Here is a 13,633-nt window from a genome sequence, read left to right on the forward strand (position 1 = left end):
CTTCTAGCTCATTCTCTCTCATGAATTTGGTTGGGACAACTATCTTTGATGGGTCAAAATTTAATGATTGGATAAGAAACATTCATATGGCCCTTTTCTATGAGGACAAAGAATATTTCCTAGAAAAGAGCTGAAGGAGATTGATGTACAAACTGCTACTCCCGAACAAATCGAGGAATAAAGGGTTCATAAGAGGGATGTGACAAAGGTGTTGTGCATTATGATTACTACCATGACTGTTGAGCTTCAAAAGTCCCATGAGGACTTCTGGCCCTACGAAATGCATCAAGATTTGATGGAAAGGTACCATCAAAGTGCTCGGCAGGAAAGGTATGAGATCATTGCCTCCATGATCACAAACAAAATGAAGGATGGAGAGTCCATCATGGCCCACTTACAAAATATGCATAGATATGTGGACCGCTTGCTTAAGTTGAATGTGAACTTCAATGAAGAGTTGGCCGTTGACATCATCCTACATTCATTGCGTTCTTGTTATGATCAATTCAGAATGACCTATCATATGAACAAGGAGGAGGTCACTCTTAGCAAGCTTGAAGGCCTTCTATGAACCGCAGAAAGCAACTTGAAAGGCAAGACGGTTGTACCTACTCCTACTGTTGCTGCCCCAATTCTGGCAATTGTATATGGGAAAGGGAAGAATAGGAAGGCTCCTTCTAAAAGCTGCAAGGGAAAGTCTCTTGATGGACCCTCTTCCAGTGGGACCAAAGCTGGTTCTGCTAATCCCTCTACCAATACAAAGGATGCAAAGTGCTTCCGTTGTCATGAAAAAGGGCACTGGAAATGAAGTTGCCTCAAATACTTGTAAGACATTAAGGATGGGAAGATAAAGCCCACCTTCACAGGTATTTACACTATTCCTTCGAATAACTCATCACATGAAAGTTTTTGGGTCATTGATATAGGTTGTGGATTTCACATTGGTTCTGATGTGTAGGGACTAAAAAGAAGTAGGGATGTGGAGCACGAGAAGATAAACTTAATCATGGGAAATAGGAAAATGCCGCATGTCACCGAGATTGGACTTTATTCTTTATTGCTTAGTAGTAGGTTAGAATTAGAATTGAATAATTGGTGTTAGTCGTTGGATATGGCGAGAAATATTATTTCCTTTCATAGTTTGTATAGACAAGGTTTTACCTTTTCTTTTAATAATGAAATTGGTAGTATTAAAGCTTATTATAATGGTAGATTTTATTTTGAAGCACTACCTTGTAATGGTATATATGAAACTTTGATGGTTGTAGATAACCTAGGAAATAATGTGTTGAATATTGATTCGTCCAATGTTTTGGACAAGGCATGCTTGTGGCATTGTTGTCTTTGACATGTCAACAAGAAGCACATAGCCCAACTCCAAAAGGATGGAGTTTTGGAGGCATTCAACTTGAAATTGGATGACACTTGCGAATCTTGTTTGCTTGGAAAGATGACCAAGTCACCTTTCACTAGTAATTGTGAGAAGGGTGAAGGTCTGTTGGATCTCATACACACTGATGTGTGTGGACCCTTCAGAACCGCCACAAGGGATGCTAACAGCTTCTATGTGAATTTTATTGATGATTACTGCAGATATGGTTATATCTACTTAACCAAGCATAATTCAGAAACATTTGAAAATTTCAAAGAGTTTAAGCAGGAAGTGGAGAATCAATTGAGCAGGAAGATAAAGATGTTGCGATCCGATCGAGGATGAGAGTATCTTAGTATCAAGTGCCTAGGCGATCTTAAGGAATGTGGAATTGTTTCATAGTTTACGCCACCTATGATGAGTCGAGCTTGTTGGACATGGTTCGTTCCATGATGAGTCGAGCTTCGTTACCTATCTCATTCTAGGGGTATGCCTTAGAGACTGCCGCCCATAACCTTAATCTAGTCTCTAATAAGAAGGTTGCTAAAACACCGCATGAGATGTGGATAAGGAATGTTCCCTTGTTGGATCACATCAAATTTTAGGGTTGCGAGGGTTTTGTGAGATGTGAGACTCACGACAAGCTCGAACCTCATAGTGAGCGATGTATTTTCATCGGCTACCCACATAAGTCCTTTGGATATCTCTTGTATAGACCGAGTGACAATTTTGTCTTTGTTGTGAGAGAGAGAGAGAGAGAGAGAGAACTCATATGCCAAGAGGAAAGTGGGAGGCAAATTGACCTTGAAGAACTTCAAGAGTTAAGTGATGAAGGAACTTCAAACACTAGTGCTCAACCCAAGGAAGAAACTCATGTTGAACCAATTAACGAGTATGCACCTCTGTGACGTTCCAGTAGAGTTAGTGTTCCACCTGTGTTATATGGTTTTCATATAACATATGAGGGTGAAACACTTATCTGTGATAGCACATTGATAAATCTAGATGAACCTAACAACTATAAGGAAGCCATGACAGGCCCCGAGTCTGCTAAATGGAAAGAGGAAATGGACAATGAGATTCAGTCCATGTATGACAAGCAAGTTTAGAACTTGGTTGACAATGTACCGGGTCGTAAGACAGTCAGGTACAAATGGATCTTCAAGAAGAAGACTGACATGGATGGGAAAGTACACACATATAAGTAGCGACTGGTTGTGAAGGGCTTTACTCAAACTCACGGAGTTGACTATGATGAGACCTTCTCACCAGTAGCGAAGATTAAATCTATAAGGGTTATGTTAGCCATAACTGCATTTCATGATTATGAAATATGGAAAATGGATGTCAAAACCGCTTTCCTTAATGGAAAGTTGGCTGAAGATGTTTACATGTGTCAGACAGAGGGTTTTGTCAATGCAAAGTACCCTAATAGAGTGTGTAAGCTTGAGAAATCAATTTATAGGTTGAACCAAGCATCTCGTAGATGGAATCTTTGTTTCGATGAGAAAGTCAAAGAGTTTGGTTTTTTGAGAATTAAGGATAAGTCATGTGTATATAGTAAGCTTTCTAGTATTGTAAGCTTGGGAAGTGTTTTGCTATGAAGGACCTTGGAAAAGCTGCCTATATCCTAAGGATAAGGATATTGAGAAACAGGAGTAAAAGAATAATAAGACTTAGTCAAGGTACCTACTTCGACAAGGTGTTGCAGCGTTTCAGCATGGAGAACTCCAAGAAAGGTGACTTACCTATCCAAAGCAATACCAAACTGAGTAAGACTCAGAGTCCGACTATAGAGGCTCAGATAGCAGAGATGAGTCGAGTACCATATGCTTCCGCAGTTGGCTCGATCATGTATGCTACGATGTGTACTCGCCTTAATGTGGCCTTCACTTTGAGCATGGTCAGCAAATATCTAGGGAATCCTAGTAGAGCTCACTGGACTGCAGTAAAGAACATTCTTAAAAACCTACGGAGGACTAAGGACTAGGTTCTTACCCTCGGTGGGAGTGATGACTTAAGAATGACGGGGTATTGTGACGCTGGTTTTTAGACCAACAGAGATAATGTGCACTCTCAGTCGGCCTGGGTGTTTACCCTAAATGGAGGAGCAGTAACATGGAAAAGTTCCAAGCAGGAGATTGTAGCTGATTCAACGTGTGAATCAAAGTACATAGCAGTGAGCGAAGCATTGAAAGAGGCGATATGGTTGAAGAACTTCATTGGAGTCCTTGGAGTTGTACCATCCATAAAAGAGCCTGTGGAGATTTTCTAGCGATAATGAAGGGGCAGTTGCGTTAACCAAGGAGCCGAGAGATTATGACAGATCCAGGCATATCGACAGAAAGTACCACTTCATAAGACATTAAGTAGAAGAATGACACCTTGTTATGAAGAGGATATTGTCAGAGGACAACCCAATAGATCCACTTACGAAGGGACTGAGTAGGGTGAGGCGCTTGCAGCATGCAAGGGGCATTGGGCTAACGGAGGATATTATTTTTAGTGATTAGATAAATATTTTGAAACTTGTAATAGCTAAATTCTAATTGACATTTTATGATTGAATAAAAGGAGTTTTATTTATAAGTAAAGTTACTATCTTATGCCAATTATTTACTATTGTTTCACTTTTGCATGTTTTGACTTCCAGAATAATAAGATTATTCAAACTATTCACAGTCGTTCATACTTTGGAAGTAGGTTATGAAGTTAGACTGTCATAAATTCGATTGTAGAATTTCTAAGGTGTTAGACATAGCAAAAGTATGCTACAACGTTCATGAGTGTTCCTGAAATAAGATTTGAGTATTGGATTAAACTCACGCTCACCTAAATCAATTCATGGAATTTATCACGAGTGATTTTGAGACGATAATAACATATAATCTTAAAACCAAGATATATGGTTTATTGACTATGAGTTGGTTGTGCATTAATGATACGAAAACTCATCGGTAGCTTGATATTATAAAACATATCGTTGTGTATCATTTAATGAGTAGTTATTACAAGCATATAATGTCGAAGTTTATATGTTCCTTTTATCCTAAGAGGATTACAAGTGATATCTTGGAACCCTATATGATTTTGTTTTGACTTATGTGTCGGGCCCAGTCAGAACTAAATTGATGTGTTCAGTTATGTTCTAAGTTAGACAGATCAGAAATCGGGAAACAAACTACAGGACAATAAGTATGACTATGTTCCATGTATTTGTCTACATGATATCTTGAAGAAGAGAGGAATATATGATCACTTATATAAAGGACGCGTCACTAACTAGGTCAGAGTTCGACAATAGCTTTGGAAAGCTACGATTGCTAATCGGATCCTGAAGTCACATTGGTAGTTATGGTTATTAGACTTATCCAAGTGGGTGACTATTGGATTTGGTGTCTAAGCCCATAACTATAACTGGGATGTACTTGACTCGATAGTAGCATGGTCCTTTTGGGTTGCCTTCACCAGTGCAATTTGATAGGATGGACTTTTGAGAATAAGGTAATTTGTGATTTATTAATATATTATAAGTATAATATATTAATTGAGAAATCATATTATTTAATTAGTATTGATCACAAATTAATTTGGAATTAATTTAGTGATTAAAAGAGACTCATTAAATATACGGGGACTGATTAAGTAAATCAATGATTCTTATAGTGTAGGCTAATGATCCATGGTTAATTTGGATGGGTTAAACCAATATGATAGTCCATGGATATTCCATGGAGGTTTAACCCATGGAGCCTAAGTAATATGAAGGGTCATGGGCATTGGGGTTTGCATGGATGAAACCCTAGCCTTTGTAACACTATAAAAGCAATCCCCTAGAGCCAAAATCGTTTCCCCATTCATTCTAAGAGTGTGATAATTGATTTTGAGCTAACTAGCCTATTCTCTCAAGCCTCCTCTTTCATTTGGTGTTTTTGACACATTAGAGGCATCACACTTGAGATGCTAAACCTTTTTAAGGCCAAGAACTACAACTAGATAAGAGGTATTCATCTAACTATGAGTTTTCGACATCTAGGGTTGTATGTGCACTATATGAGTGTTATAGTGCTTAAAACCCTACAATTTTATAGTTGGGTCTAGCTAAGGACATACTATTGAGGTGTTATACAAATAGTGCAGAGAAGAGAAATAGTAGAGAAGAGATAAAGTAGATAATGGTCAAAGTAGAGAAGAAATAGAACACAGAAGAGACGTAGTAAAGAAAATATAGAAAAGAGAAGAGACACAGCAGCGAAGGTATAGTGTGACATCCCCAATTTCATGACTAGAAAAGACTGATTTGTTTATACTTATTAAATCCGAGTATTATTTTAAAAGGATTGATTATGAGGAATTTGTCCTAAAAACATGATAATAATATTATCAAACCATTTTCGAAGAAATGTGTTTTGTTTATATTATTAAAACTTGGGATGTCATCACTGATACAAGAAACATAAGCATAAAAGTAGGACTTACATCAATATTATATTAGTCTACAAATTCCTTTAATTCTCTTAGCAGATACTTATCTATCAGTATCTTCGTATCGCTACTTGTGATACAAAGAAACTGAGTGGATCAGGTTACAAAACCTGGTAAGTAGTTAGAGTTTTCTACCCACAATGATATAGTTAATATGTTTAATTTTCAAGCAGTTAAACCGATTACCCACCATCATCTACTTATTTATTCACCCCTAAGAATATATCCTAAGGGTCATCTTAATCATCGGTAACAGTATTGCAATAGGGATTTATATGTAATACATGTCACTAATTTCCTTTCTATTTTCATTTCTAAGGGTTTATCCTAAGGAATAAGCATGAAGTCTATTGCTGCCAGTGTTTATCTAATACACACGAAGACCATCGCTGCTAGTGTTTAGGCATGAAGTCCATCACTGCCAGTGCTTATCTAATTGGCATGAACTCAATCGTTGCCAGTGTTTAGGCACGAAGTCCATCGCTGCCAGTGTTCCACAAGACAGTCATGAATAGTCCAATGGTTGTTACCTATACTTTGTTAAGTGACTACATCTTTGGTACACTAGTACCATTTCTACATTTTTGGCACACTAGTACCATTTCAACAATTATGGCATTCTATCATTGCCTACATCTTTTATTATACTATGGATCTGTTACTACCCATTGTTACCCAATGTATTATATTTATAAAATACATACATGGTATAAATCATAGAACTTATCTTTGTAACATTTCATCTAACACATAACATCTTTGCAGATAAGAACATATAGCAATTAATTAATTAGATATTTCATATCTATGTGTAAGATGAATGTAACTATTCACTCACATGCCACAATGTGTATTGATTGGAGAATCAGGCATAACTTCGCCTTACACATTTTCCAAAAGACCTAGATGTACATAATGTTAAGTCTTAGTCAAATTTCATATTTCATAGAACTTATTATCCTAAGGAATTAGATTCCTCAACAATCTCATGGTCTACATCAAACTCTATCAAGTAAGGATCAGCCACGCAGGACAATTCAGTGGCAAGATCATTTATGCATAATAGCTTATATGAAATCCAACAACCAAGCCAACCTGACCATTCTAGACACTTCTCTAATAAGTTGATCAATCAGCATAACAACATGAAATTCTTGATAAATCTTATTTATAGGTTCATAATAATGACTATGACTTATAAATATAAATTACATTGAAATAAGGATGAGTGTAACTTAGCTTATAGATATTTCCTAGACAAAAGTCCGGAAATTGCATTGGCAAAACATCGGCCTGCTAGCATCTAGATGTCGGGCTCACAAGGGTCTTAGGGCTTCAACAGATACTTCAAACTATGGGAAATTTGGGATAAATTTAAAGGACTTTGAGGAAGAGAATGAAATAATGTGTGGGAATTGAATGAGCTCTTAGGAGCTATTTATAAGGGTTTTTAGGGTGCACGACGCTCATTTAGGGTGTACGTCGCTAATTTTAAAGCTACGTCTCCCCATCCATTTTGTGTCACGTGTCAAGCTCTCCGTGATCCGTGTTTTCACATTTTAGAAGTGCGCGTCGCGCACCACGCGAGTCGTAAGACATATTTTTTTTAAATTTCATAACTTCTTCATGTGGACTTCATTTTCAACGTTCTTTATATCTCTGAAAAGCTCTAGAGGAGATCTACAACTTTTCTTTAGACTCCATCAGCTAATTCAGAATTTATTTTTATCCCTTATTTTTAGATGATTTAATGACTTTGCAAAAATTATAATTGTCTCATACGGACTCCGATTTTGGTATTCCTTTTATTAAAATTCATATCTTAAAGGATACTATGACTTTCATTTTGATGACTTTACCTAAAAGTCAATTATTCTCTTCCTACCATTTGATGTCAGACATTCATTATGTGCGACTGACTTTTATATCTTTATAAAAATCATATCTAATTCATAAGGAGTCAGATTTCTATGAAATTTATATTTTCGGTATCGGGACAGTGTATGCTTTCTATATATATATATATATATATATATATATATATATATATATATATATATATATATATATATATATATATATATATATATATATATATATATATATATATATATATATATGGGAAAAGTGAGTGTGAGGCTGTAATACATGTAACCTTAGGTGTGGAACCATATAATACGATGCCGTTCTAGACGAAAATAAGGTTACGTGCATTTGATGAAAATAAAGTCAATTGCATTCACTTATTTTAAGCATTTACAATTTTATATGTTATTTTTTCCTTTATTGTCGGCTTCCATATATACTACGTCGTTTTCTTTAAATTATAAATCCACAGTCTGATTTCCTTGGTTTTTTTCTCAAGCCCCAATTTTTCAATCTTATGCTCTTTTCCATCGATTTTGTTGTGGCTGCAGTAGTTATCACACGATTCTAAATCTTACTATTCGTCCTTGACAACGATATGGGTTTGTGATAATGGGTTACAAGTTCAGCTTCTTCCATGGCCGTCGTATTGCTCCTCAATCCTCATTTGATACAACCTTTTCCCTTATTTCGTCCTAGTAAGTTTCCCATGAAATTGAACGTTTACATTATATCTTTTTTCCTTTCCCTGTTCTGATTGTAGGATTTAAAATGTTGAAAGACAAGACGTGGGTCCCCAATCCATTTCTTTGTCATTTGATTTTGACTTTTGTTTTTCATGTTCCAGTGGGTAGCATGTTATTGTGGTTTAACTTAGTAGTGGTTTGAATAGTTTGCAAAAAGTTACAGTAACATGTCAAAATTCTTTTTAATTTATGTGAAAGTTGTATTAGATTGAATGGCTTGTACACTAGCAGAAGGTAACTGACATTATATATCTTATAGTTCTTGTTTATTGGAATGCATAGTAGGTGTTTGATGTAATGTCTAAATGAAATAAGCCACTAAAAATACATAATGTAGCAGTTTATTATCTAAGTAAAGTGGTGTAGTTGAAATTATCCATCTTTTAAAAGAAATAAGCTACGAAAGTATGAAGTTTATAGTATGCAATGGATATTTCAATATGTTCGTTGTGTGTATATGTTATTTAAAAGTTTTCCAATTTCCATGACAGTCAAGGATGCTTCTTGAGGGAAGATCGTGCAAGAATCTAGGATGTTTGACAAATGGCCAACTTGAAGAATGAGGGACATGAAAAAACAACTGAAAGCAACAATTGATCAGAGTTGAAACTCGCAGCAACCCAAATTTTAGCTACTTCTAGTTTTTTAGTTGGCAGATTCTTATTTGTTAGCTTGGATTTTTTGAACTTCAAAATTTTTTCTAAATTCAGTTTTTTTTAGCTGGTCATTTTCTAAGGTGAGTTCTTTTCATTTGGGGAATTGTATAAAACAATTCTTATTGGTTCTTATTATCTTGTCAATTTCCTTGAGTGTTTGAATTGTATAAATTATAAACTTAGAATATTGTATATTTTTTTAGAAATCAGACTCAGAATATTGTATTTAGTTATGATAACAAAGACCATAATATTTTCTATGTTAAATTTTATAACATTATTACTTGAACGAATTTTGATATATATTCAAAATTTCCAATTTCAAAGTAACCTGCTTACATTTTTTTACTGAAAGTAGCTACATATCCCTGCAAATTGAATCCTTAAATATGATTAAAGTCACAAATAAATACACATCTAATTCAAATGGCATATGGTTACTTTGAACGTACCTTTTGTAACCATTTACAAAGTCAAAAAAGACCAACATATAATAAACAATAAGATACACTAACTAATAATTTAATCTATATTTACATCAAGAGATAAAAACCATTAAACAAAATCTCAGGTGCATTCATTCATTAATATTCCATGTTTCTAAAAGCATTCGACGGATTAATATGTATATATATCTTAAAGTTGCATAAATTAACCAAAAATGTGTTGTAAGCTCTCTTTAAGGAAAAAAAATAGTGGTTTATGAGGTAAATTGATACCAATCAGAAACCAAACACAATATGCACAAAGCACACATCCTCACAGCATCAACGAGCAACACATGTAGACAACAAAAAGAACCCATCCACCTGATTACACATTTTCATCGTTGTTTTTCTGCTACAGATTCGTCCACCTAATAATAATGAATATAAGTATGCTGTGAAAAAATCATGAAGAATCAATAAATATTACAGTTACCTTTCTTTTAGGACATCCAGTGGCATAATGACCTGGTGTTTGACAGTAAGAGCAAGTTCTCTTTTTCTTCACGTTCTCTAAAGAAGACTTAATTCTAGTTGCATTTTTTGGACGCCCTTTCGTATTTGTCGGAGCAATAGGATCACGGACAGATACAGATAACTGAGGTGTCATGTTTACTTGAGAAATTCCCTTGTAAGGACTTTGAGAAACATTCTCTAATGCTTTAGGATTTTTCCGAATCTTTTGATCTTCTAAAAAGTTTATCACGAAATTGTTGAATTTTTCTATCTCTATAGGTGAGTCGCTTGCTTGTTCGATTGCTTTATCGCAGTTTGAACGAACACATCATAAAGTTAAGGCACTAACTCCATTTTCACAATTCATTTCTTCTAGTCCAATGTTGCCATTACCCACCTTATACCTAACACTAAGTGTCCACCTGGGTAAAATATAGTGATCAGGAAGGTTTTCAACATGTCTTTTCTTCATCACGTAAAGGCTATGCTTGCATAATATCCCATATGTTTCATACTTAGCACATGAACACGTGACATTCACATGATCCATAAAACGAAAGATATTAATTCTCCAATGTCTTTTATCAATATTAAGCTGGCCAACCCTATATTTGATTTCTTTTGTGGTTTTACTTAAAGTCTCATGAGTTAAGTTACAGTTAGCTTCTATCCATTCTTTTTTGAAAACCTCAAACATTTTTCTCGTATAAAAGTGACCTACTTTTGCTTCTATCGGGTGAACAGAAGAAAGGATTGGACTGGAGTTCATGGTCTTAAAGTCTTCATCTTCTTCGGCAGCCCTTCGAGAGTCAACTGCTTTATCATATTGGAGTACAAATTCATTCAACATGGTCTTGGAATTAACAAATCCATCAAAAAATGAATGAATGCTCTCGCTTCTTCCACTTGTAGTCATGCCAGCAAAGAAAACATCTTTCAAGAAAGCTTTGGCCCAATGTATTCGTTGGTTATACATATCGTTTATCCAACTGTTACTTTCGATGTTATACTTACCGCGAATAACTTCCCAATTGGTTTCAAATTCTTCAATTGTATCACTCTTTACCCATTGTATATAAGCCTCTTTAAAATCACTATAACGGGCTACAAGTGGTCGCAGATGTTCCAATTCATGCTTCTTAATGTGCCATGCACAGAAACGATGGCGAGTGTTTGGAAAAACTTTCTTGATTGCATTACCCATAGCTTTATCCTGGTCTGTTATCATTGCCACTGGATACTTTCTAAACATACAAATTAAAAAATGCTCAAATAGCCATCGAAAAGTTTCTTCTTTTTCATTTTCTAGCAATGCACCACCAAACAATATAGATTGGCCATGATGATTCACACCAACAAACGGAGCAAATGGCATCTTAAACTTATTTGTCATGTATGTGACGTCAAACACAGCAACGTCCCTAAATTTAGTATATGCCTCTCGTGATCTTCCATCAGCCCAAAAAACATTTTTAGGAGACCCATCTTCAAACAAATCCACGGCAAAATACTGGTTACTATCAACTAATGTTTTATCTTGGAAATGTTTGATCAGCCCATAAAACTCTTTACCTTTATATTGTTTGCGTTGCTCAGATAAAACATCGGCACATTGCTTTGAGGTAACATCGACATCATATGAAGTTTTCATTGCATTGATAGCCTTTTTAATTTGACAAGGCCTCAACCCCGATTGACCTAGTTCCACCATAAGAGACTTACAAGCCATTGAGCGGTGGATCTTCCCATGAGAACGATGTTTCATTACTTTGGTAGGAGTTGTACTCAAACTGTGATTGTGTGTGTCATTAAACACATCCACAAACCATTGCCCATCTTTTCCTTTTGATATTCGGAGCATTGCTTTGCATCCGGTCCTCAAATTTCTAAGACGTTTCTTAGCCACCCCACATAAACTATTGCCCTTCAAACTTTTAAAGCCTTGTTTATTACACACATAGGTCTTCCGATAAGGCTCATTTGTGGTCTTATTTTTAAAGCTCCAATGAACACGTATACCGAATCCATGAAGAAAGGCATATTGGTTATAAAATGTATATGCATCCTTAGGTGTATTGAAAAGCTTCCCCATAATATCATATTCATCACATGCAACATTCATAGTGTCCTCATTTACTCCTTCAGATTCAAATGTTGATTCTGAAGAAACATTTGCATCAACACTGTCGGTTGTGTGTGTTGCAAACGACTGATTCCCTACTAGGTTTTCTGAATTCATGATCTTAATTCTTATCTTTCTGATGTTACTGGATGAAATTCAACCTAAAATAATGCACCGAATAGGTCAATCTGATAATAAAGAAAGTTAATAGCTACTTTAACAGAATGTTGGTACCTGGTAATTTTGATAATCCACGAAATTGATGAGGATGAATGATAAAACAGGGTTCTACGTTGCTTAATCTAAAGAAAAAAAATATTTGTGATTACAGAATTCGAAGTTGAGAAGGAAACGCAGGTAAAATTGATAAGGAACGACAAAACAAAAAAAGATTAACTTTGTTCATACCTTGTCGTTTGGATTAAATGATGCAATTGATGACCATGAATTATAAAATAGAGCACTAGGTAGGTTACTTTTATAAAAGAATTAAGGATTCTGGCAATCGAAGTTAAGAAGGAATTATGGGTAAATGGAGAAGAATTTTAATATGAGTAGGATTTCATGGAAGCCGACAATAAAGGAAAAAATAACATATAAAATTGTAAATGCTTAAAATAAGTGAATGCAATTGACTTTATTTTCATCAAATGCACGTAACCTTATTTTCGTCTAGAACGGCATCGTATTATATGGTTCCACACCTAAGGTTACATGTATTACAGCCTCACACTCACTTTTCCCTAAATATATATATATATATATATATATATATATATATATATATATATATATATATATATATATATATATATATATATATATATATATATATATATATATATACTAGCAGCGAACCTACGCGATGCAGCGGTCGACAAATAGCTTTATTCTTGAAATTAATTAACTTTTTTTCCAAACGACGAATAGTTTGCTTTCAACCTATTTTGAGAGGTCTCAACCACTTTTTTTTTGTATCGGTCTTTTTGATCAATTCTTTTTTTTTTTTCCGACTCATCTCTTTTTATTTTCAATTTGGTTTTGTTGTAGACCAATTTGGTCTAGTAGTCTTTTCCATTTGTTTTTTTTTTTGTTCAAATTCAAGTTTTTGTTCGTTTTAAATTATTTCATTTCAATTCGACTTTTATAGATTTTGATGTTCGTATAAATTAGACCAAAACTTTATCAACCTAGATATAGAAATTTATATAACATTGTTTATGTTGTCATATTGCAAATAAATAAATAAAGAATAATAATAAAAATCTATAGTTCTACGTTTAGTTTTGTATATTGTATTACTTGTCATTATTATTTTATAAGCCGTCTAAATATGTACCACCTAAATATTAAGTAATTATAACATAAATAATAAGATATTATAATTTTGTAACATATGAAAAAAGTTTTGATATATACTTGCATTTCAGGAAATAGATTGTTTT

At 34.6% G+C, this 13,633-nt stretch overlaps 1 protein-coding gene across 1 annotated transcript; it reads right to left on the reverse strand.

Moving 5' to 3' along the window:
* Window positions 1-10,394: 10,394 nt before the first annotated feature.
* On the reverse strand, window positions 10,395-12,305 carry LOC111882065 (protein FAR1-RELATED SEQUENCE 5-like). The gene has a single exon (XM_023878432.1). The coding sequence runs from the start codon at window positions 12,303-12,305 to the stop codon at window positions 10,395-10,397; it is 1,911 nt and encodes a 636-aa protein (XP_023734200.1).
* Between the last annotated feature and the right edge of the window lie 1,328 nt (window positions 12,306-13,633).

This window comes from Lactuca sativa, chromosome 2 (assembly GCF_002870075.4).
Source record: "Lactuca sativa cultivar Salinas chromosome 2, Lsat_Salinas_v11, whole genome shotgun sequence".
Lineage (NCBI taxonomy): Eukaryota > Viridiplantae > Streptophyta > Magnoliopsida > Asterales > Asteraceae > Lactuca > Lactuca sativa.

What these genes read in the sequence shown, in the direction of transcription:
- LOC111882065 (XM_023878432.1), bottom strand. Translation starts at nt 12,305, where the DNA reads ATGAATTCAGAAAACCTAGTAGGGAATCAGTCGTTTGCAACACACACA.